The following is a 20,625-nucleotide window of genomic DNA, read 5'->3' as shown; positions in this document are numbered from 1 at the left end:
TATGGTCTTGTTTAGGAGAAGGATGTGTGTCACAGGAATACACACTCAACGAACTATTGTGCAAATCATTATCGAATTCTGTGGTACAAAGAACAGACTGCTGTGAAAAGGGCTCCTAATTTAGTCAAGGGGATCAGAGGTCACTTGCCTGAGAAAGTCATTTCCCTTGAAACTTTGAGGTGTTGCCAGGAGAAGGACTACTAAAAAAAAAAAAAGAAGAAAGAGAAAAGAACTAGTCTCTTAGTTATCTATGTAACAAAATGCATCACCCCAAACTTAGTGGTTGAAAACAACAACTATCATTTAATTACCTCTCATGGTTTCTGTGGGTCTGTTTGGAATAGGAATTGGGAAGTAGCTCAGCTCCACAGTTTTCGGGGTCTCTCACGAGGTTTCCTTCAGATGTTGGCTGGGACTGTGGTCACCTGCGGGGTCAACTGAGGCTGGAGGATCCACTGGGGCAGGGGTCACCATGTGCCTGGCAAGGTGGCGCTGGCTATTGGCTGGGGCCTCAGTTTTTCTTCATCGGACTGCTTGAGTGTCATTACGGCATGGTGGCTGATTTTCCCTAGGGTGAACGAGCCAACGGGCCACAATGGAAGAGGCAAAGCCTTTAAGGGTTAGTCTCAGAAGTCACTGAGTGTTTCTCTGCCATATTCTGTTGGTCACACAGGGCCAGCCCTGATCCAGTGGGGGAGGGGACTCCATCAGGATGTGAGTGCTGGGAGAGTGGCTCATTGGGAGGCATTTGGAGACTAGTTAAGAAGGATAGATCAGTAGGGGTTAATTATAGGGCTTCCATGCAATGTTTTCCTGCAGCCTTCTCAATGGATGGCTGGTCCCCACCCCACACCCCTTAAATGACAGGGCCTGCAGAGGGGCAGATGGCCTTGTTATTCCCCAATGTTGCTCACAAAACAAAATCTCTTTTTCCTCCCTAAAATCTCCCATGTCCCTGGACCATGCTATCCACTGCTCCTCTCTGCTGCTGTCATGTTTCAGTCCCCGGGGCCTTCTTTCCTAAAGATTTTAATTCCTGGCTCACGGCTGTATCACTCCTGCTGAATGCTTGCTGATTTCAATATCCACAAAAATGATCCTCCCACGTGCTGGTGTCCTACTTCATCCTCTGAGGATCCTGTCTGCCACCCCATCTCGGCACAATTTCCCCCTCTCATACCTCTCACCTTGCCATGACCAATAACCGCAACCCATTCCTAACGCCAGTGTGAAGCCTCTCACAGTACCAGAATTTACTGTCTGCTGTTCCATCTCCAACAATTCTTTGACTCCACCTGGTCCTCCAGTTCATTGGTCTGACTACCTTTTCATCCTTCTCACAGTTTATTTCCCTCCTCACTCAACTTAAATCCCATGACTTCCTTGCATAGCCCAGTATTAATTTCCTATTGCTGCCGTAACAAATTACCCCAAACTGAATAGCTTAAAACAACACAAATGCATTCTCTCCCGGTTCTGGAGGTCAGAGTCTGAAATGGGTCTTACTGGGCTGATGTCAGGCTGTCAGCAGGGCCAGGTTCCTTCTGGAGGCGCTAGGAGAGAACCTGTGTCCTTGCCTTTCCAGCTCCTAGAGGCCACCCATGTTGTTCGGCTCCATCTTCAAGCCAGCAACGTTGGGCTGAGTCTTCCTCATGCTGCCATTTCTCTGGTTCTCTCTTTTCTGCCTTCCTCCGCCACGTATAAGGACCCCTGGAATGGCATTGGGCCTATGTGGTCAATACAAGATGATTTCCCCATTTCATGTTTAATTGATTACCAACCTTAATTCTATCTGCAACCTTCATTCTAATTCCCATTTACTATGTCATCTAACATATTCAGAGATTCCAGGGATTAGGAGATGCATGTCTTTGGGTGGGGGCATTATTCTGCTTCCTGCAAGACCCTCAAGTGCATTGCCTTTCCCCCAGTTTATTTTACTAACCTGAACAAAATCCCAAATCTTGTTTCATCCAACTGTCCACCTCCTCCATGTCTGTACCCAGGCAGCTCTGTCTGGCTGGAGAAAGACAGAAACCACAGTTCATTTTACATTCACCACCACTCCTCTGAAGTAAACCCTTCCTTGAGACAAGTAATTGCAAGGCAATTGTACTGTATTTCCCCAGTCCATTCACTCTTCCTCTCTCCTACATGATGATTTCACACCTCCTCCTCTCTCTTCAAAACCCCCACGCCTCCTTCCTTGTTTTTATTCTCAGCTAAGTCTCTTGCTTCCGACTTCCTCAAGAAAATTGGGGCAATAAGGAAAGAACTTCCCCAGAGTCAGCAGCACATCCACTCGCCCACCTGTATTTGTGTTAATACACTGCCTCCCTCTCGCTGCTGTGGATTGACTGCCTGCAGCCAGCCTTTCCACTGGAGCTGGAGCCCATCCCTGCTCACTTCCTCAAGGCTGTCACTCCAAAGAGACCCTGCACTTTCTTCTGTGCCTTCATTTCCCCCCTCCTCTCCTTTGGATCATTTTCCAATTAGCATATACATATGCTGTATTTCTTCCATCATCCAAGACAAAAACACACAAAAATAAAATGAAACCCTCTCTTGATTTTATATCCTCTCTTCAGTCACTGCCTATGCCTCTGCTTTTCTTTCTAGCAAACCTTGAAACAGTGCTCTCTGCTTTTTGAGCTCAGTGTCTTCTGTCTCACTCTCTTGGCTCCGCTCACATCTGTTCTTAGCTTTCATTGCGCTTTTCAAGGTCACCGACGACCGCCAAGCTGCTAAATCCAGTGATGGGTTCTCAGAGCTCCCCTTCCTCCGCTCCCCATCGCATTTGGTACAGCTGAGCACCCCTTCCTCCTGAACACACTTCCTTTACGTCCTCACTTGGTGTCCTCCTTGCTCAGTGCCGCTCACCTCAAGCTCCTTGGCCGAGTTCTCCTTATCTCCTTGACCTTGAGATGTTGCAGTGCCCCATACTGCCTTGATGATCTCATCCATGCTCTTAGCTCTTCTCCCATCTTATAAGCTGATCATCTCGAAAGCCTATCTGTAGACAGGACTTCTCCTCTCAACTCTAGACTCTGTCCTACCCTTCACTTGGAGGTCAAATAAACTTCTCATAATTAAAATGACCAAACAAGGGAGGGCCATGCAAGCCTCCCAGGTACGCAGGCCAAGAACTTTAGCATCAATCTCGACTCCTCTTTTCCTTAAACTCTTAACCAATCCGAACCCACTCATGTCAGCTCCACCTGCGAGTATATCCAGGATCTGACCCCTCCTCACCAAGTCCACGGCTCCCACCCTGGTCCAACCACTTTCACCTCTTACCTGGATTGATGCAGCAGCCTCCTCACTGCTCTCTCTGCCTGGGTCCTACTCAGTGTATTCTCATAATGGAGACCCTTTTAGAAGGTAAGTCCAATCATGTCCCCCCCACACGAAACCCTTCAGTGGCTCCCTGTCACAGTCTGCTCGGGCTGGCTGCTCTAACAAAACACCATAGACTGGGTGGCTTATAAATACCAGAAATTTATTTCTCACAGTTCTGGAGGCAGGGAAGCCCAAGATCAAGGTACAGGCAGAATTGGTGTCTGGCGAGGGCCTGCTTCCTGGTTCAGAGACGGCTGCCTTCTCCCTGTGTCCTCACATGGTGGAAGGGGTGAGGGAGCCCTCTGGGCTCTCTTTCATCAGGGCACTAATCCCATTCATGAGGGCTCCACTCTCACGACCTAATCACCCCCAAAGGCCTCACTTCCTAATACCATCATATTGGGGATTAAGTTTGAACACATGACTTTTGTGGGGACACATAGGTCTCCAATGAGCTGCTCCTCGGCTTGGCTGACTTCACCCCTATTATTCTTCCCATTGATGTGATCACGCTACACTCACCACATAGGGTCTGCTCACAGGCCAGTCCCACTGCCACCTAAGAGTCCTCACACTGGCTGTCCCCTCAGCTAGGAAAGTTCTTCAGACACCCACAGGTCCCCTCATCCCTCTCTTCACATCTTTGTTCAAATGCCACCTTCTCAGAGCAGCTTGCTGACCACCCCATTTAAAATGGCCACCTCCCCACCCCTGTACCAGCACTCTGCCCTCATTCTCTGCTGTATTTCCCTCCACTGACACTTGTCTCCCTCTGTATTCGTTTCTCATTGTCACTAACAAATGACTGCATACAGTGGTTTAATACAACACACATTTATTATCTTACAATCCTGGAGGTCAGAAGTCCACAGCGCTGTATTTCTTTTAAAGGCTCCAGGGAGGAATCTGTTTCCTTGCCTTTTCTACCTACTAGAGGCTGCCTAAATTCCTAGGCTCGTGGCCCTTTCCTCCATCTTTAAAGCCAGCAGTGTAGCATCTTTTGTCTCTGACTACTTGCCTCCCTCTTATGAAGTCCCTTGTCATTCCCTGGGGCCCACCTGGATAATCCAGGATAATACTCTCATCTCAAGATCCTTAACTTTATCCCAACTGCAAAATCCCGTTTGCCATGTAAAATATTCACACACTTCACAGGGAATTGGATAGCAACCCATCACACCTTCTGATAAGCCATATTTTCCTTCTCTATTTGTTTATCATCTGTCTTCTTTAGGGCAGGACTTAGACTCTTCCAGGAGGATTTTTATCTGTATCCCTGGTGCCTAAGACTATTCATGGCTAGTAGTAGATGCTCAATAAATACAGTTGACCCTTGAACAACATGGGGGTTTGGGGTGCCAACCCCCGGTGCAGTCAAAACTCCACATATAACTGAAGTCTGCCCTCCGCGTACACGGAGTCCCAAGTCAGATGCGAAACCCAGGGATACAGAGGGCCAAGGGTCTATTTATTGAATCAAATCCATGTATAAGTGGACCTGTGCAGTTCAAACCCGTGTTTTTCAAGGGTCAACGATATTTTGCGTGAACATCTGTTGTTTGGGCTATGCCTGTATTTGTCTGTTCTTGAGATACGTGCCACCAGCAACGGTAACTCTGTTTGAAAGCACCTGCCACCTGTGTGGCAGGCAGTGCTGCCAGGGCCTGGGGTGGCTTTGAGGAGGGCATTGGGCAGCCCCCCAACCCAGGCAGGCTGATGGGAACTGCACTCCCCTTCCATCAGCCTTTTTTTTTGGAGGCTGCTTCAGTGCAATTCCTTTTAATTCTTTGATGCTTATTGAGTCCTGAGGTGGAAGGCTTGGTCCCACCCTGACACTCCAGGAGATGTCTAGAAAGAGCCTCATCTCCCTCAGATTTGAGCCAGAGATTCATCTTCAGTCTGGCAAACAGTATTTTGTTACCATGGCAACCGAACTTCTAAAAACACGGATGTCAAGTAACACGAGGATCCTAGTGCTCATGGCAACCGCCATTCTGCATATTTTGGGCAGAAAATGTGTCTTGCCTTCTTCCTGCCTGTGAGCTGGGGCGGGGGACGGTGAGGTTAGCAGCACCAGGTTTCCTCTCAGAATTGGTGAGACACTGGCGGTTTGGAGCCATAACAGGGTCAGAGGCTGGCCCCCTCCCCCAATGTAAAAGCAGCTCTTTTCTACAAGGTCACATAACTAGTGCCTTTCCCCCAGTTCTTGGAAGGAGGTGGTCTTCTGCCCCTCCCTTCTTTGATACCCTCATCCCTGGAGACTTGCTTGGATTCTACGGGGCGGGGGCCATACGTGGGCACACACACACACACACACACACACACCCTGTGGGCTGCCGGTCTGACAGGTGTAAGCATCACCATTCACCCACTCATCCAATCCTCAGTAAATATTCACCAAGAGGCTACTAGGTGCCAGACTCTGTGCTGGGGCCTCAGAGGCAAATAGGACCTGATTTTGGACGTGATCCTCACTCTCCAGCCTAGAGTCTTACAGGGGAGATAAGTAAACACATAGATTACACTGCAGCTGAAAAGGTAGAGGCGTGTACAAGGTGCAGGAAGGAAGGGAGTGATTAACTCTGGCTGGGATGTGGGTGAGGGGTGGAAATCAAACAACCCAGCTTTGTTTTAGGTTCTTTTATGGAAAAGATTGGCCAAACTATATCCGTGTGAGGAAGATTTAAGAAAAGGTCTCTTAACAAGTTTCTCAATGGCATGGTCTCAATTGAAGATGCACGTTTCCCCCACGCGTGTTTCTGAAATTGGGATGTGCCTTATGATCAGTGTATAAGTTTGTTTCTTTCCCTACTCCCACGTAAACTGATGGTGTGTCTTAGAATCAAGGAAACACGAGATTTCCCTTTTTACATTCCCAATACTCATTAGCCTCAGAGGTTCCTCTCAGCCTTACGCTCCTGCTCACATTTCCTCCCGGAAGTGCAGCTTTTCCCATTAGAGGCAGCGTATGGGTCTAGTTGGAGGAATTTCGAGGGACTTCTCTGCATTGGGTGGCAGCTTAGTGTTTAAGAGCTTGAGTTCTGAAGCCAGACTGCCTGGGTTCACTTCACATCCAGGTTCCCTCACTTCTCAGCGGTGTGGCCCTCTCTGAGTCTCAGCACCTTCCTCTGTAACATCGTAATGTTACGTACCTTCAGGGCTACTTGTCCCTCACTTCATCCAGTCAACAGACATTCATGGAGCGTCTCCTATATGTCAGGCACTACTGAGGAGCTGGGGATGTGGAAATGGACAAAACACAGACAATCTCTACCCTTGTGAACTTCCATTTAGGGCAGACCAATGATAAACATGCAAATTATTAAAGTATAGTACATTAGATGGTAATAAGTGCGCTGGAGAAAAATAAGACAGGGAAGTGGGTAGGGACAGCTTGTACAGGGGAGTTAGGATTACAGTTGAGATTAGGTTCAGTTGGGAGTAACAAAAAACCCAAAACAGTTGTGACTTAAAAAAGACAAAAGTTCATTTCTCTAATAAAAATGTAGGAAGTGCAGTGTGGCTTCATAGCTACTGGAGACCAAAGCCCCCTTTATTTTTTCACTCTGCCGTCCTTCACACCTGGCTTCTACCTCATGATCCGAGATAGCTGCTGGAGCTCCAGCTATCTTGACTGAATTCCAGCCAGCAGGAAGAAAGGAGTGCAGGAAGATGTGCCTCTTTCCCTTTAAGAACATTCCCTAGAAGTTTGATGGGACACTTCCCTTCCTTCCCCTTTGTCCAGAAGCTAATCACATTGTTGTACCTCTGCAAGAAGGGCTGGGAAATGTAGTTTTTATGTGCCCAGCTAAAAATGAGAGGTTTCGTTACCAGGAAAGAATGGATGGAACCAATATTGGGGTATAATTAGCTGTCTCTGCCACAGGTTATCCCAAGGATTTGATAAGTCATGCAAAGGATTTGGTATAGAATAAGCACTCAGTAAATATTAGCTATGTTTTGACACACAGTTCCTTTAATGTATGTGTTCTTGGGAGCTATTTGTACACGGTAAACATTGAGCAGATGGGGAAATGGAGGCTCAAGGGTCTTAAGTGAGTGACTGGTGGCCACAGAACCGAAAGGTAGCAGATTCTGTCTGGTGGACATCGAGTGGGTCTGCCTGGAAAAAGCTGGGGGCCATATGGAGGTGGGGGGGTGTCAGAGATGACTCTGAGGAGTCCTTGAGATCCGGGGACCATGCTCCACATGGTTTGAATCTCTGGATCCAGCCAACCCTGAACTTTTCAGTTATTTGAACCAACATGTTCTACATTTTGCTTAAGGACATTATAGTTAGGCTTCTGCACTTACACTGAAAGGGACCTAATTAATGCAGTTAGTTTTTTATTTTTTTTTAAATCTATGTATCCGTTAGGATGCTCTTGGTGGTGGTACTTACCAATGGCCAATTCATTGGGATTACATCTCATTGACAAAAGTTCAAGAGTTGGGTGTCTTCAGGCACAGTTTGATCAAAGCTCTGGCTCCACTTCCCTATGATTCTCTTAGCTTTGCCCTTCTCCATATGTTGGTCTTGGTGGCAGCAAAATGGCTCCAACAGTTGCATCGCCTCCAGATTTATTGGTCAGAGGCAGAAAAAGGACCATCTCTTTCAATCTGTGCTTCTTAAGATTTCCCTAAAGTCCCTCAGCAGACCTCCTCTCCTAGCTCATTGGCCCGAACTGAATCACGTGCTCATTCCTAAGCCAATCCCTGGCAAGGAGAACAGGACCTCCGTGATTGGCTGGGGTTTAGGCCAAGGCCTATCTCCCTGCAGCACGTGGTTCCCCAGAAGATCCTACATTTATCCCTTCCTCTCCAGTATCTACAGTCTGTTTTCTCTCCAAGTTCCATTCTGTTCACCTCACACATAGACAGCTTCCTCCCAGCTTGAGGAAAAGATGACCTTGCTCTCTTTTTAGCCACTATAATGTTTCTTCCCTCAGAGGTAGGTGGGCTCATCACTGGCAGAACTCAAAGGAAGTTACTGAGATGGGCAGAAGGGCTCCATATCCAGTTTCTTCCTCAGGATGGACAAAGGCTCAGGACGGCAGAATCGGGACCAAGAAGGCAAAGTGCCAGACAATAGACTCCTTGGGAGGTAGTGAGCTCTCCACCAAGGGAATTGTTCAAGCAAAGGCTGATGTCCCTCTCTGAGTCAATGCAGAGGGGCTTCTCCCATTGGCAGTGAGTTTGGAATGGGGTTGTTCATGCATTCATTTATTTAGTCAACAAATATTTATTGAGCATCTACTATATACTAGGTACTGGGCTAAACACTGAGAATGCAGCAGTTAACAAGACAGATACAACTCCTGGGCTCATTCAGCTTAGAATTCAGCAGGGGAGATGGAGCTTAAATGAATAATTATACACTTAAGTATATAATTGTAGAATGACCCCCAAAGTTGCTTCAAGTCAAACATTTATGATTCATATGTAAAATGCTTAGCTTAGTGCCTGGCACATAGTAAGTGCTCAGTAAATGATACTACTATTGTTATTCCCTAACCGTAGAAGCCCATGGCAATGTTGTTTTCTTCCTCTGAACTTCTGTATTATTTATGTTTCTCTATTACCCATTTGTCATTCAGCCATAGTTTTATTATTAAACATTTAATTACCTTGTGATTTAAAGTAAACAGTCTTTTCCCCAGAAACTACAAAATTACCTACCAAATGATGCTGAACTGATTTAACTGGTTAAAAAACAATTGTGCAAATTCATCCACTTCCTTGCCTATGTTTTGCAAGCCAAGAACACAAACAATAAAAGGAGAATTCCACACATGCCTACAGCAGTCTCCCACCCATCAGCATATCTCGGCTGACAGCAATCAGTGCAGAAACAGCTGAGAAAATGAAGACTCAGAACAGTGAAGGTGGTTTGCCCAGTACCTGGGGAGGAGAACATTTTAATTTCCGTCCTTCAAGTAGCTTGACCAGAATCCCAGCTGGGAGACACCTGGGGAATCATCTACTTCAATGTTGCCATTTTGCAGATGGGAAACTGAGACTCAGGAAGTTGCTGGGACTTGCCAGAGATCACATGGCTAGTAAATGGTAGAGCTGATTCAGGACTTAGAGTGCCTGACTCCCACGCCTATCCTAATTCTCTCTTTCCCAATATCCAGGGTGCCAGGGCCTGCCACCGACCAACAGGTACTGTTAACTAGGTGGTGTGTGTGTGTTGGGGCGTCGGCGGGGGTGGGGTGGGAGAATCCTGCACGTCACAGGTGAGGCTGGAGGTAAAGGTAGTAACAGGTGATGGTTACAGGGCCTGCTGGCAAATAGCAAACCTGAGGATTAACTGGGTCCACAGTTAGCCTCAGGGCTTGCCTTCAATCTCCAGAGCCTCGCCATCCTTCATCTCCCTTCCGTAGGCCCCACACCCTTCCTCCCTTTTTGCCTTCTGCATTTTGTGTTCCTGGCGCCTCCCTGTGGTTAATAGTATCCACTGTAGTCTTGACTGCCCCTGTCCTGGGAAAACTTCACTTTCTCGAACTTAGAGGCTCATCTTTAATTTGTGATTCAGTGAGGACAGCCATTCTGAACTGAGAATAGCTCCCTAGGGACAGCTGGCTGTGCTGGAATTGCCCATCACTCATCGCTCCTAACAAGGCCCACATGATGTAAGCTTCAAAATGTCCCAGTAAGACTGTGCTCAGCATGGCTAATGAAGGATTTCAGCGTTTGGCAAAAAGTGGTAGGGTTATTTAAAACCAAACTGTGTCATTTAAGAGTGATGGTCTTTTAACAAGCTCCCAAGGAATCCATAAAAGGGCTTGGAGCATACAGGCCTACCTCACAGATACTGCGGCTTCGGTTCCAGACCACCGCAATAAAGCAAGTTATTGCGATAAAGCGAGTTGTCATCTTTTTGCTGTGAAGGGTCTTGCCTTCAATTTGTAAAATATGAAACAGCTGTGCGGTGCAATAAAACGCAGCACAATAAAACACGGTATGCCAGTGAAACAAGAGGACTCCCAAACAGAATCCGTAAGCAAGGACCCCTAGCAGGGGAGACATTCCCCTAGTCTTGGATTTTATGGCCCCCTTATTGTTCTTTCCCCCTGGTATGGTCTAAGGATACAGAAATTTAGATGATTAAAAAAACCAAACACATTAGATCATGGCTGGCTTGCTCTCAGCTTTATTAGATCCCATCCCCCAGATGATGACGTTTAAAAGTTTGGCTTGGTATTTAGGGACCTACAGGATTTGATCCCAACCTTCCTTTCCAATTACTTGCTCCCGACTCTCTGTCACAAGTCCTGGGCTCAGGCTATACCAGTCAACTCTTGCTTCGCTTTGCACTCTTGCTCACCTTGTTCCCCCGGCATGCAAAATCTTCCCCGCTCCCATCCTGCTACCCGACCCTCCATCCTGTTTATAGAACTCAGATCCCTTTCCTAGTGAAGAGAGTAAATTGCGTCACTCTACCTGCCGAGGCACTTTGCTTGCCCTAATTTCAACGGGTTTGGGACAATAGATAACTGCCCCTGTCTGCTTCTCCACAAGCCCCTAAACAGGCAAAGGGCAGATCCTGGCTGTTTAACAATCTTGTGCCCAGCCCAGAGCCTGGGATGCAGGAGGCCTTTGTAATTATTGGTTATTGAACGACTGGTGTGTTCATCTTCCTTTTTTTTAAATTCAAGTTTTATTAATTTGAAATATGCCATACTTTCACACTCAAAAAGTACAAAAGAGTAAAAAGTCACTCTGTTCTCTAGCCACCCAATTCCCTTCTATGGAAACAATATTATCAGCTTTTTATAAGCTCTTTTAGAAATATGCAAACATACATACTCTTCTCCCTTCTTTTTAAAATAAATGGGTTCATCCTGTTTTGCAGTTTCACTTCACTATGCTCATTCATATACACATATTTTAAAAATGTATGTAACCAATTCACTACTGATAACATGTAGGTTGTTTTCATTCTTTTGTTATTAAAAGCAATGCTACAGTGAATAATCTTGTAAATTTGTCATGTTCACATGTGTGAGTATTTATGTAGGAAGAATTTCTAAAGGTGGAATTGCTAGGTTAATGGGTGTGGGCACTTTTAATCTTGATCAGCATTGCCTAATTGTTCTTCATAAAGAGTGTCCAATTTTATACCCACAAGCAATATATATGAGTCTGTGTCCCCACAGCTTTGCCAACACAATGTGTTATCAAACTTTTTGACAAGTTCCATTAAAAAAATTAAAGATAGATCTCATTTTAAGTGTGTGTGTGTGTGTGTGTGTGTGTGTGTGTGTGTGTTACAAATTCCTGATCATCCCTTGGATTGAAAATCAGCAAAGACATCTGGTGGTGTTGACAATCTGAAGATTCTAACCCCATGTTCATAGAAAGTAATTCTTGTTTGATTCCAATCATATTTAAGGAATGGGGTTGAAAAATGTCAGGGTAGCCACCTGCTTTAATAAAGAGATTTTACTTTTTGGGAGTAGTTTAGTTTTGTTTTTACTTTTTTAATGTAATGACATTTTTTATGAATAATAAATTCAACAAGTAATAGTTTATATAATATTACATTCTGCAGGCAGTTGGTTAAATGCTTATTAATTTCAGTGGGAGCAATTTAGTTTTTAAATGCATTTTACGTACATTGGTTTGAGCCAACGGGTACATTCCTGTATTTTCAAGAACTTAAAGCATAACCTGTAGAAGACATCTCGATGAACACATGCTTTGCAGGTAGATGTTTTAGATAAGACTTTGGGTATCTCTTGATTCTTTTAGGAAGGAGATCACTATAGAAATCAGAAAACAGCCTCTGAAGTCTGCTCTATAGCCGCGCTGTGGCGATTAAATGGGCTGATGTCTGTGAAGCTTTTTGTCACAGTATCTGACACATAATAGGCATTCAATAAATGTAGCTGTAATTATTAATAAGCAATATGTTGTTATGTGTAGTGATGGTAAATTAAGGGGCTACTTTGGTGATATAATCTGCTCTCTTGGAGGTAAGGGCTCTGGAGTCCGGTAAATTCCGCTCTACCACTCACTGGCAGTGACTAACCTCTCTGGCCTCAGTTTTCTCATCTGTAAAGTGGAAGAATAAAATCCAAGTCTCAAGGTTTGCCCTGAAGCTTAAATGTGTAATACTCCTAAGTACTTACTACACATGAATTCTCTTCTTTCCTCCCAGTCTAATGAAGGAGACATCGAACAACCCATCAAGCGCACAATAACGCCAGGAAATCAGCGGGATTGAGATCAGGGAGACGAGGGCCAGCCAATTACCGGCCCGTGCGCCTCGCATTGAAGGCGAAAGGATCAAGGACAGAGGACCCACCGCTCACCTCAGCTCAGCTCCCGCAAAACACCCAACTCGGGAGGCCCCGCCCCTAGGGAGGCCGCAGAAGCGCGGCGATCACCCTGGCAACACGGCCTTCCGGTCTGCTCTTTCCCCGCCCTCACTTCCGGTTCGGCCGTCTGCGTCATCGCCTGGAGACCCGCTGTGGATTTCCGGTCCGGTCCATCTCGCGGTGCGGTCCCAGGTGAAGGGAGGTGGGGGGCGAGGGTCGCAGGCCCTGACGTCGGCGTTGCCTCCTCCACGCGGGGTTCGGCTCAGCCATGGAGAGCGGAGGGCGGCCCTCGCTGGGCCAGTTCATCCTCCTGGGCACCAGCTCTGTCGTCACCGCCTTCCTGTACTCCGTGTATCGGCAGAAGGCCCAGGTCGTCCGCGAGCTCAAGGTCAGTGCTGGAGCGGACCTGGCCTCAGCCGGGTGGTCACTGCCCCTGGTGATGGTGAGCCCAGGGTTCTCCTTTGGGCCACTGCACCGTCGAAAACGATCCAAAAGAGGAAACAGGTTCAGAGAGGGTGTCACCCAGCCAACAAGTGGAGGAACTAGGGTCAGAATTCAAGTCTCGTGATAACTGCTTCACGGTTCCTTTTCTCCTCAGTCCCTCCCCTTACTCAGAAGGAATCTTGGCCGCATTACTTTATTCGACAAATATGTGTTGAACACATGCTATGCTCCAGGCACTGGGGATGTGGCATGGGTGGAACAGCCTGTAAAGTCCCTGCGTTCGTGGAGAGTCCATTCTCCTGCACTGACAGACAATGAACAAGGAAATCCGATGGTATGAGAGGTGGGGAGAACTACTACAGAGACATGCAGGGAGGAGGAAATGGAATGCTGGAGAAAGAGAGGGTTGTTATTTTAAATAAGGTGACATTTGAACACAGCCCAGGAGATGAGGGAGACTGCAGATGTGTCGGGAAGAGCAGTTCAGGCAGAGGGAACAGCCCCTGCAGAAACCCCAGACTTGATACGTTTGTGTAGCTACTCAGCTCCTTGCTTCTACAGACTCTGCCTTGTTTCATAGTTGAGTTATTTTAAAAGTAAGACTCCTTGAGCTACACTTCATGGCTTACATAAGACGTTCTCATCTCGTTATTTTTTCTGCACAGTAATTTTTCGAGGTAGAGAAAATGACAATTATCTCCGGGTTGCAAATCAAGAAATTGAGACTCAGGGGAAAGGTCTTACAGCTTAATGAGGTTAAGCTTAGATCTTTTGATTCCAAGTGTAGGATTTTTTTTTTTTTTTTTTTTTTCCTGATTGACCACATTGTGAATGCGTCCTTGTGAATGTTCGGCCTCATTAGGTTAGAGACAGGGTCTTATTTATCTTTCTTCATTCCTTTTAGGTTCTAACCTGGTGTTTGACGAGTGGTAGATAAAGATACTCAATAAATATTTGTGGATTTGTTTTGGCTGGAATTTCACACTACAACGGTTAGGACTTAGTTGGACATGTATTTCAAAGATGGATTTCTAAATCTACTAACTTCATTATCAGATTGTTTTCAGTAAGGGCTTTAGAAACCAATGTGTGAAATCCCTGCTGTGAGGGAAATTTTGGAATCTGCCTGGAATGAAGCCAGTTACCAAGCAGTTTGTGGTGCGAATGGCATCCTAGTGAGATTCCAGCTGCCCACTTGTTCACGTAATTAAATCACCAAGTAACTCCTGAAGTGATTGGCTATGAGTGTAACTGATATTTCACTTTCTGACTCTGAAACTCACTAGAAATTAACTTGGCTTAACCGGTTGGCTGGATGTGGGAGTCTTTGAAGCAGTGAACTCGCCAGGACCCATTTTTGGGTGATCTTAAAAGCGTTGCCAATTAGTTCCTAAATGAGGATGAAATGGCCCCTTCCTGGAAAAAGAGTTGGGACTCCTAATATTTTAGCTTCTATTTTCTTGATCAGATTATAGAACTTCCAGAGTCGGGTCTGTGTCTTATCCTTGTGTATCTCTCATAGTGATGGGAATGCATACTTATTGCATGCCTACTATGTGCCAGCCCCTGGGATAGGTTCGTTCACACGTTAGTGTTCATTTAATCCACATGAAAATTCTGTGAGACTGCTTTCTCCATCTTTTACAGTTTTTTTTGGGGGGGGGGGAGGGGAACAGGGCTTTATTGGGGGACAGTGTGTATTTCCAGGACTTTTTTCCAAGTCAAGTTGTTGTCCTTTCAGTCTTAGTTGTGGAGGGCGCAGCTCAGCTCCAGGTCTAGTTGCTGTTGCTAGTTGAGGGGGCGCAGCCCACATCCCTTGTGGGAGTCGAGGAGTGGAACCGGCAACCTTGTGGTTGAGAGCCCACTGACTCGAACTGGCAGCCTTCGGAGTTAGGAGCACGGAGCTCTAACCACCTGAGCCACTAGGCCAGCCCCATCTTTTACAGTTTTGGAAGCTGAGACTAAGATAAATTAAGTTGCTCAAAGTCACAATAAATGCATTCAGCTTGATTCAACCCCTGGGTTTTCTGATCATGTTCCTCCCGCCTTTTAAGAAAATTCTAACCTGCCAGCATGTGGTGGACACATCACCAGCTGTGTGACCTGCGGCAACTCACTTCCTCTCTCTCAGCTTCAGTTTCCTTCTCCCTCATTGGGGATAAGAATGTCTACTGTACATTCAATAGATTCATGCATTTAAAGTGCTTAGCGTAGTGTCTGATATATAGTATATCTAAGTGTTTGTTTATTTAGTAATTTACTCAACAAATACATATTTAGTGCCTGCCATTCTTGGCACTAAGGGGACAGCAGTGAACAAGACAAACAGTCCTAGCTCTCCTAGAGTTTAGTAGCCCAGTGGAGGGAGACAGATAATAAAATAAGTAAACAAACTGTGTTAGTTGTTATTGCTGTTGCTTTTTATCATCTTCGTAGTGTAAGTGTTTATTGATCTTGCTCCTGTCTTAGTGTTGGAGTGACCTTAAGATGTATCCAGTACCTCCTCCCCTCTGTAGAGGTTGCTTCTCTGGTATCCTTAAGATTTGTGGCTGGGAATACCTTGAAAGTGGGAATTATCCTTCATCTCTGAATCCCTAGCACTCAGCACTGTGCCTGGCACACACATGCTCAGGAAATGTTCATCAATTTCATTAATTTTCTCTTATTTTTGATGCAGCAGTAACAGGCATGGTTGGTTCCCAAGCACAGCAGGTTGGAAACTGAGTTGGAAGGGATGGGAGAACTAGGGGTTGTTAGAGAAAGGTAGCAGCAGAAGTCGCCTTGCTCCCTTGATTATGAGAGGGAAGAAAGGCAAACTGAAAATAGAATAGTGTTTGGCACCTTGCCCTATAAGGCAAAGGTACCCCTTTACGATAAAGTGTGATTTAGAGCATGAATTGAAAGGCATGTGATAACAATACCTGCCATTGCTCCAGCACTTACCATGTACTAGTCACTCATTTAGGTGTTTTCCATATGTAAGCCCTTTGGATGCATGGTTCTGTATTGTCAAGAAGAGATTAAACTATATTCCATCTATGATATGCAAATTGATTTATACTTTTCATAAAAAAGGTTGAAAAGGAGTGTTTGTTTCCACTGGATGGCGAGTGTACATGGCACCACATTCTGCAGGTGGCAGAGAGGGAGGCGCTGCCCCATCCTGGTTTATAGGTTAAAACTTCTGGGACACAGCTTTGAAATCTGATTCGCTCATAGTCCCCTTCTGTCTGATTTCCTCATTCTCTCAATGTGAAAAAAGTAAATAGTCTTTTCCTTTTTTGCCCTTTGAGTTTGATTGAATCTGTCAGTGTTCAATAGCCAGTTCAATATATTCTTTGCATTTAGGGAGCTAAAAGAATCCACTTGGGTGAAGACTTGAAGAGCATTCTTTCAGAAGCTCCAGGAAAATGTGTGCCTTATGCTGTTATTGAAGGTACGTTTATTTGCTGGTAAAATGAAAAGTAATTTCCTCTTCTAAAAGTTTTATAAAGAACTTCTTGGCTGGTGTCAAGGGCCTTTTGTAGCCGTGGGGCAGTGGTCCGGAACGTTGGGCTGTGGGGTCAGAAAGACCTACATTATTGCTGTGTGGTCTTGGGGAAATTACCCAACCTTCCTGAACCTCTATTGTCCCATCTCTAAAATAATTTCGGCCTTGTCCGGTTGTTGTAAAACTGACGTGATGTGATCCATGTGGTGCTTAGGGGAGTGCCCATAACACATACCTGATGGTAATAACATTTTCATCATGTCAATTAATGGTGAAACGAAGAACAAAATTTAAGCTACCTTAAAGGAAAGGACAGAACAGTGCTTGAGAAAACAAAATAATTTGTTTCTGTGTAGGAGCTGTTCGATCTGTTAAGGAAACACTTAACAGCCAATTTGTGGAACACTGTAAAGGGGTGATCCAGCGGCTGACACTTCAGGAGCACAAGATGGTATGGAATCGAACAACCCACCTTTGGTACGTAGCCTCTCTCCACCGGCCAACACCTGACAGTTGGTCACTTCCAAGGCTGGTGTCCTGGGCACTGTTTCCATGTTTCCAGTTTTTCCCCAGATGGGTGTGGACCAGTTTCTTAACGTTGATGATGTTCTTGTGTGTGGTCTGAGGACCTCTCACATCAGGTCGGTTCCAGAACTACCAAACCAGGATTTCCAGGACAGGGGCCCCAGAATCTGTTCACATGCCCTCTACAGTTTGCGAACCACTGATGTGTGGCATGGATTAATGATTTCGATATTTATTAAGGCAATTTTGTGACAGTAGATGGAATACCATTTTTCCAAGTGATCCTAGTGGGTTTTTGGTTTGCATTTTTATTTTATTTTTCATTGTGGTAAGAAGACTTCACATGAGATCTACCCTTTGGACGAATTTTACGTGCAGTGGTACAGTACGTTTACTACAGGCAGGGTTGTTGTACAGCACATCTCTAGAATTTGTTCACCTTGTGTAACTGAAACTTGATACCCATTGAATAGCAGCTCTCATTTTCTTCTCCTCCGTAGACCCTGGCAAGCACCATTCCGCTCTCCATTTCTCTGAGTTTGACTATTTTAGATTCTTCACATAAGTGGCATATTTGTCCTCTGTGAGTGGCTTAGTTTGCTTAGCATAGTGTCTTCCAGGTTTATCCACGTGGTCACATATGTCAGGATTTCCTCTTTTGTGGCTGAATAATAATCCAGTGTATGCGTGTGTACACGTGTGTATCACATTTCTTGATTCATCTGTTGGTGGACACTTAGGTTGTTTCCATGTCTTGGCCGTGGTGGATAATGCACTGAATGTGGGAGTGCAGCTTGCTTTTTAAGATCCTTCAGCTTAATACCCAGGAGTGGGGTTGTTGGATCATATGGTTCTATTTTTAATTTTTTAAGGAATCGGTTATTTATTTTAAAGCAGCCGAGGGAAATAAGCAGTAGCAGTGACCGATGACTGTCCTTGTTGCCCACTGATACCACCTGGGAACCTAACAAATTGAGGCACGTGGATAATAGTGATTTCTGTTGTGCTCTTCCCGTTACTTCAGACTTGATCCCGTCCTCCGGGCATTTACGCGATCCCCCATCCCGCCTGGCTGTGAGGTGTCTGCTTTATTTTATCCTGAGTTGTCTTATTGTTTTAGGAATGACTGTTCCAAGGTCATTCACCAGAGGACCAACACGGTGCCCTTTGACCTGGTGCCCCACGAGGATGGTGTGGCTGTGGCCGTGCGCGTGCTCAAGCCCCTGGACTCCCTGGATCTGGGCCTGGAGACCGTGTACGAGAAGTTCCACCCCTCGGTCCAGTCCTTCACGGACGTCATCGGCCACTACATCAGCGGTGAGCGGCCCAAAGGCATCCAGGAGACGGAGGAGATGCTGAAGGTCGGGGCTACCCTCACCGGGGTGGGCGAACTGGTCCTGGACAACAACTCCATCCGCCTGCAGCCCCCCAAGCAGGGCATGCAGTACTATCTGAGCAGCCAGGACTTTGACAGCCTGCTGCAGAGGCAGGAGTCGAGCGTCCGACTCTGGAAAGTCCTGACGCTGGTTTTTGGCTTTGCTGCTTGTGCTGCCCTCTTCTTCATCCTCCGAAAGCAGTATGTGCAGTGGCAGGAGCGACTGCGCCTCCAGCAGATGGAGAAGGAGTTCCAGGAGCACGAGGCCCAGCTGCTGAGCCGAGCCGATCCTGAGGACAGGGAGAGTCTGAAGAGCACCTGTGTCGTGTGTCTCGGCAACTTCAGGTCTTGCGTCTTCCTGGAGTGTGGGCATGTCTGCTCCTGCACCGAGTGCTACCGCGCTTTGCCGGAGCCCAAGAGGTGCCCCATCTGCAGGCAGGAGATCAGCCGGGTGGTTCCCTTGTATAATAGCTAACAGTCTGGAAGCCCCCACGGCTTCCCTCAAAAGGAACCTCCCCCTCTTCAGGGGATTTTATCTGGAGGCCTTTAGAAGAGCAGCGGGTCCCTCCAGGTATAGACAGAGGCAGGTGGGGGAACTGTCCAGATCCCACACCTGTAATGATAGGATGTTGCCTTTCCAACCTGAGAGGGGACCCTTCCCAGCACGACCTGAGAATCAGAGCCCCACCTTGGGTGTGTGGCCTGGCGTCCCTTCCCAGGAACCCAATGCGAATGTGTGTGACTGAACCTCATTGTTTAAGCGCCAAAGCCAGTCGTCTGCAGCCCTTCTGTTCCTGTGTCTTCTGGTCCTTCCTGGTGAATTGTTCAGCCTTGAGTGACTCAGCCGGAGGGGAGGCAAAGTTGAGCTCTGAGTGTGGTGTGTTCCTCACAGAGCTGCCTCTGAAGAGACTCGGTCCTAGTCTTTCTTCCTTTTGCTCACACCCCAGGAAAAAGTTGTCGGGCTGGACATGTCACTTGTGTCCCTTTCCCCTTACCTGCTTGCCTGCCAAATGTGTACATGGGTATGTCAGGACAAAGGAAAGTGACATCCAGCATCTATCTGCCTTTTACCTGAAAGGATAGAACTCTGATCAGCAGAACGAAGAGCGGACACTTGAAGGACAGTTGGAATGGTGGTCAATTCAGCGGTGATGAAGACGGCAGCTTGGCTGCAGCTGCCCTGGTATCTCCACTGACATAAAGCGGGGGCCACCAGAGCAGGCCTCCCGCCCTAATTTGGAACTCCTGAGAGGCTGAAGGGCGGATCTGGTTTTCCCTGCCTGAGCCTAGCCGGCGAGGGCTCCTCTCCCACCGGAAGCAATAAGGACACTGCTGCCCCCACCTCCTGGCTGTCTCAGCTGCTCTCCAAGGCTCTCACCAAGGAAAAGGGCCCCGCATCCTGAGCACAGAGCCTTTTCTAAGCTCCCCTGTCCCCCACTGCAGAGTGAACATCCCATGGGTGTATCGCATCGCCCCTTGGTACCATTCACCCCTCACTTCTGCTCGAGTTTGTGAGTGTAAGAGAAGTGGGGGGACCTCGCTTGCCACCTCTGAGTCGTCAAAGGTGTGTACAGCTCTTTCTGACCTCCCTTCCCTGGCTTTGGACATTCATCTCCCGATCCTCCTTTGTGCGGGGGAGGTGGGGATGCTCTCAGCGGGCTCACACCAGTTCTATGCAGTGTCCAGCGTGGACAGCACAAATTAAACACATTATAACCCAGTGTTCGCTTTGTCAGTGCGAGTTCATTGCTCAGGCTGAGGATCCCGGGATGGAATTGAATCCCACCGTGACACAGTGAACTGGACACCTTGAGGCCTGTGTGTGTGTTCTCTTCTTCAGCCGGATCTGGGGCTCCCACAGACCGTGTGCAGCTCGGTGGTCCTGGGGCCCTGGGGGGAGGAGCCAGCCGGAGAGAGGGCTGTCCCGGAGCGCAGCCCTAGGTCACGCCTGGCTTCTCGGAGAGGCGTCTCTGTAGAAGTCCATTCTGACATCCTGAATGGCAGGCAGTGAGAGAAAGGGACTGGGTGGGGTGTTGGGGGACCGCAGGGGAGGAAACTAACATTTACCAGCATTATACTAGCATATGCTCTTTTGAACTTTAATTTCAAAGTGAGTCAGTCCTCAC

At 46.9% G+C, this 20,625-nt stretch overlaps 1 protein-coding gene across 4 annotated transcripts in view; it reads left to right on the top strand.

Moving 5' to 3' along the window:
* The window catches only part of MUL1 (mitochondrial E3 ubiquitin protein ligase 1), a 31,880-nt gene extending 11,660 nt beyond the window's left edge, over positions 1 to 20,220 (top strand). For 2 of the 4 annotated variants that reach the window (XM_088790316.1, XM_088790315.1), the window contains exons 3-6: positions 12,506 to 13,053; positions 16,458 to 16,545; positions 16,956 to 17,076; positions 18,245 to 20,220. In XM_088790316.1, the coding sequence (XP_088646442.1) occupies positions 12,934 to 13,053; positions 16,458 to 16,545; positions 16,956 to 17,076; positions 18,245 to 18,974 (1,059 nt within the window). In that variant the 5' untranslated portion in view covers positions 12,506 to 12,933 and the 3' untranslated portion in view covers positions 18,975 to 20,220. Of the gene's footprint in view, positions 1 to 12,490; positions 13,054 to 13,105; positions 13,444 to 16,457; positions 16,546 to 16,955; positions 17,077 to 18,244 lie in introns of those variants that run through there. The other 2 variants (XM_088790317.1, XM_088790318.1) reach the window with 2 other exon arrangements.
* The last annotated feature ends 405 nt before the right edge of the window (positions 20,221 to 20,625 follow it).

This window comes from Rhinolophus sinicus, chromosome 14 (assembly GCF_057876585.1).
Source record: "Rhinolophus sinicus isolate RSI-liver-muscle chromosome 14, RSI-T2T, whole genome shotgun sequence".
NCBI classification, from domain to species: domain Eukaryota; kingdom Metazoa; phylum Chordata; class Mammalia; order Chiroptera; family Rhinolophidae; genus Rhinolophus; species Rhinolophus sinicus.
The sequence above is the reverse complement of the archived record's forward strand: the minus strand, read 5'-3'. Positions and strand labels throughout refer to the sequence as shown.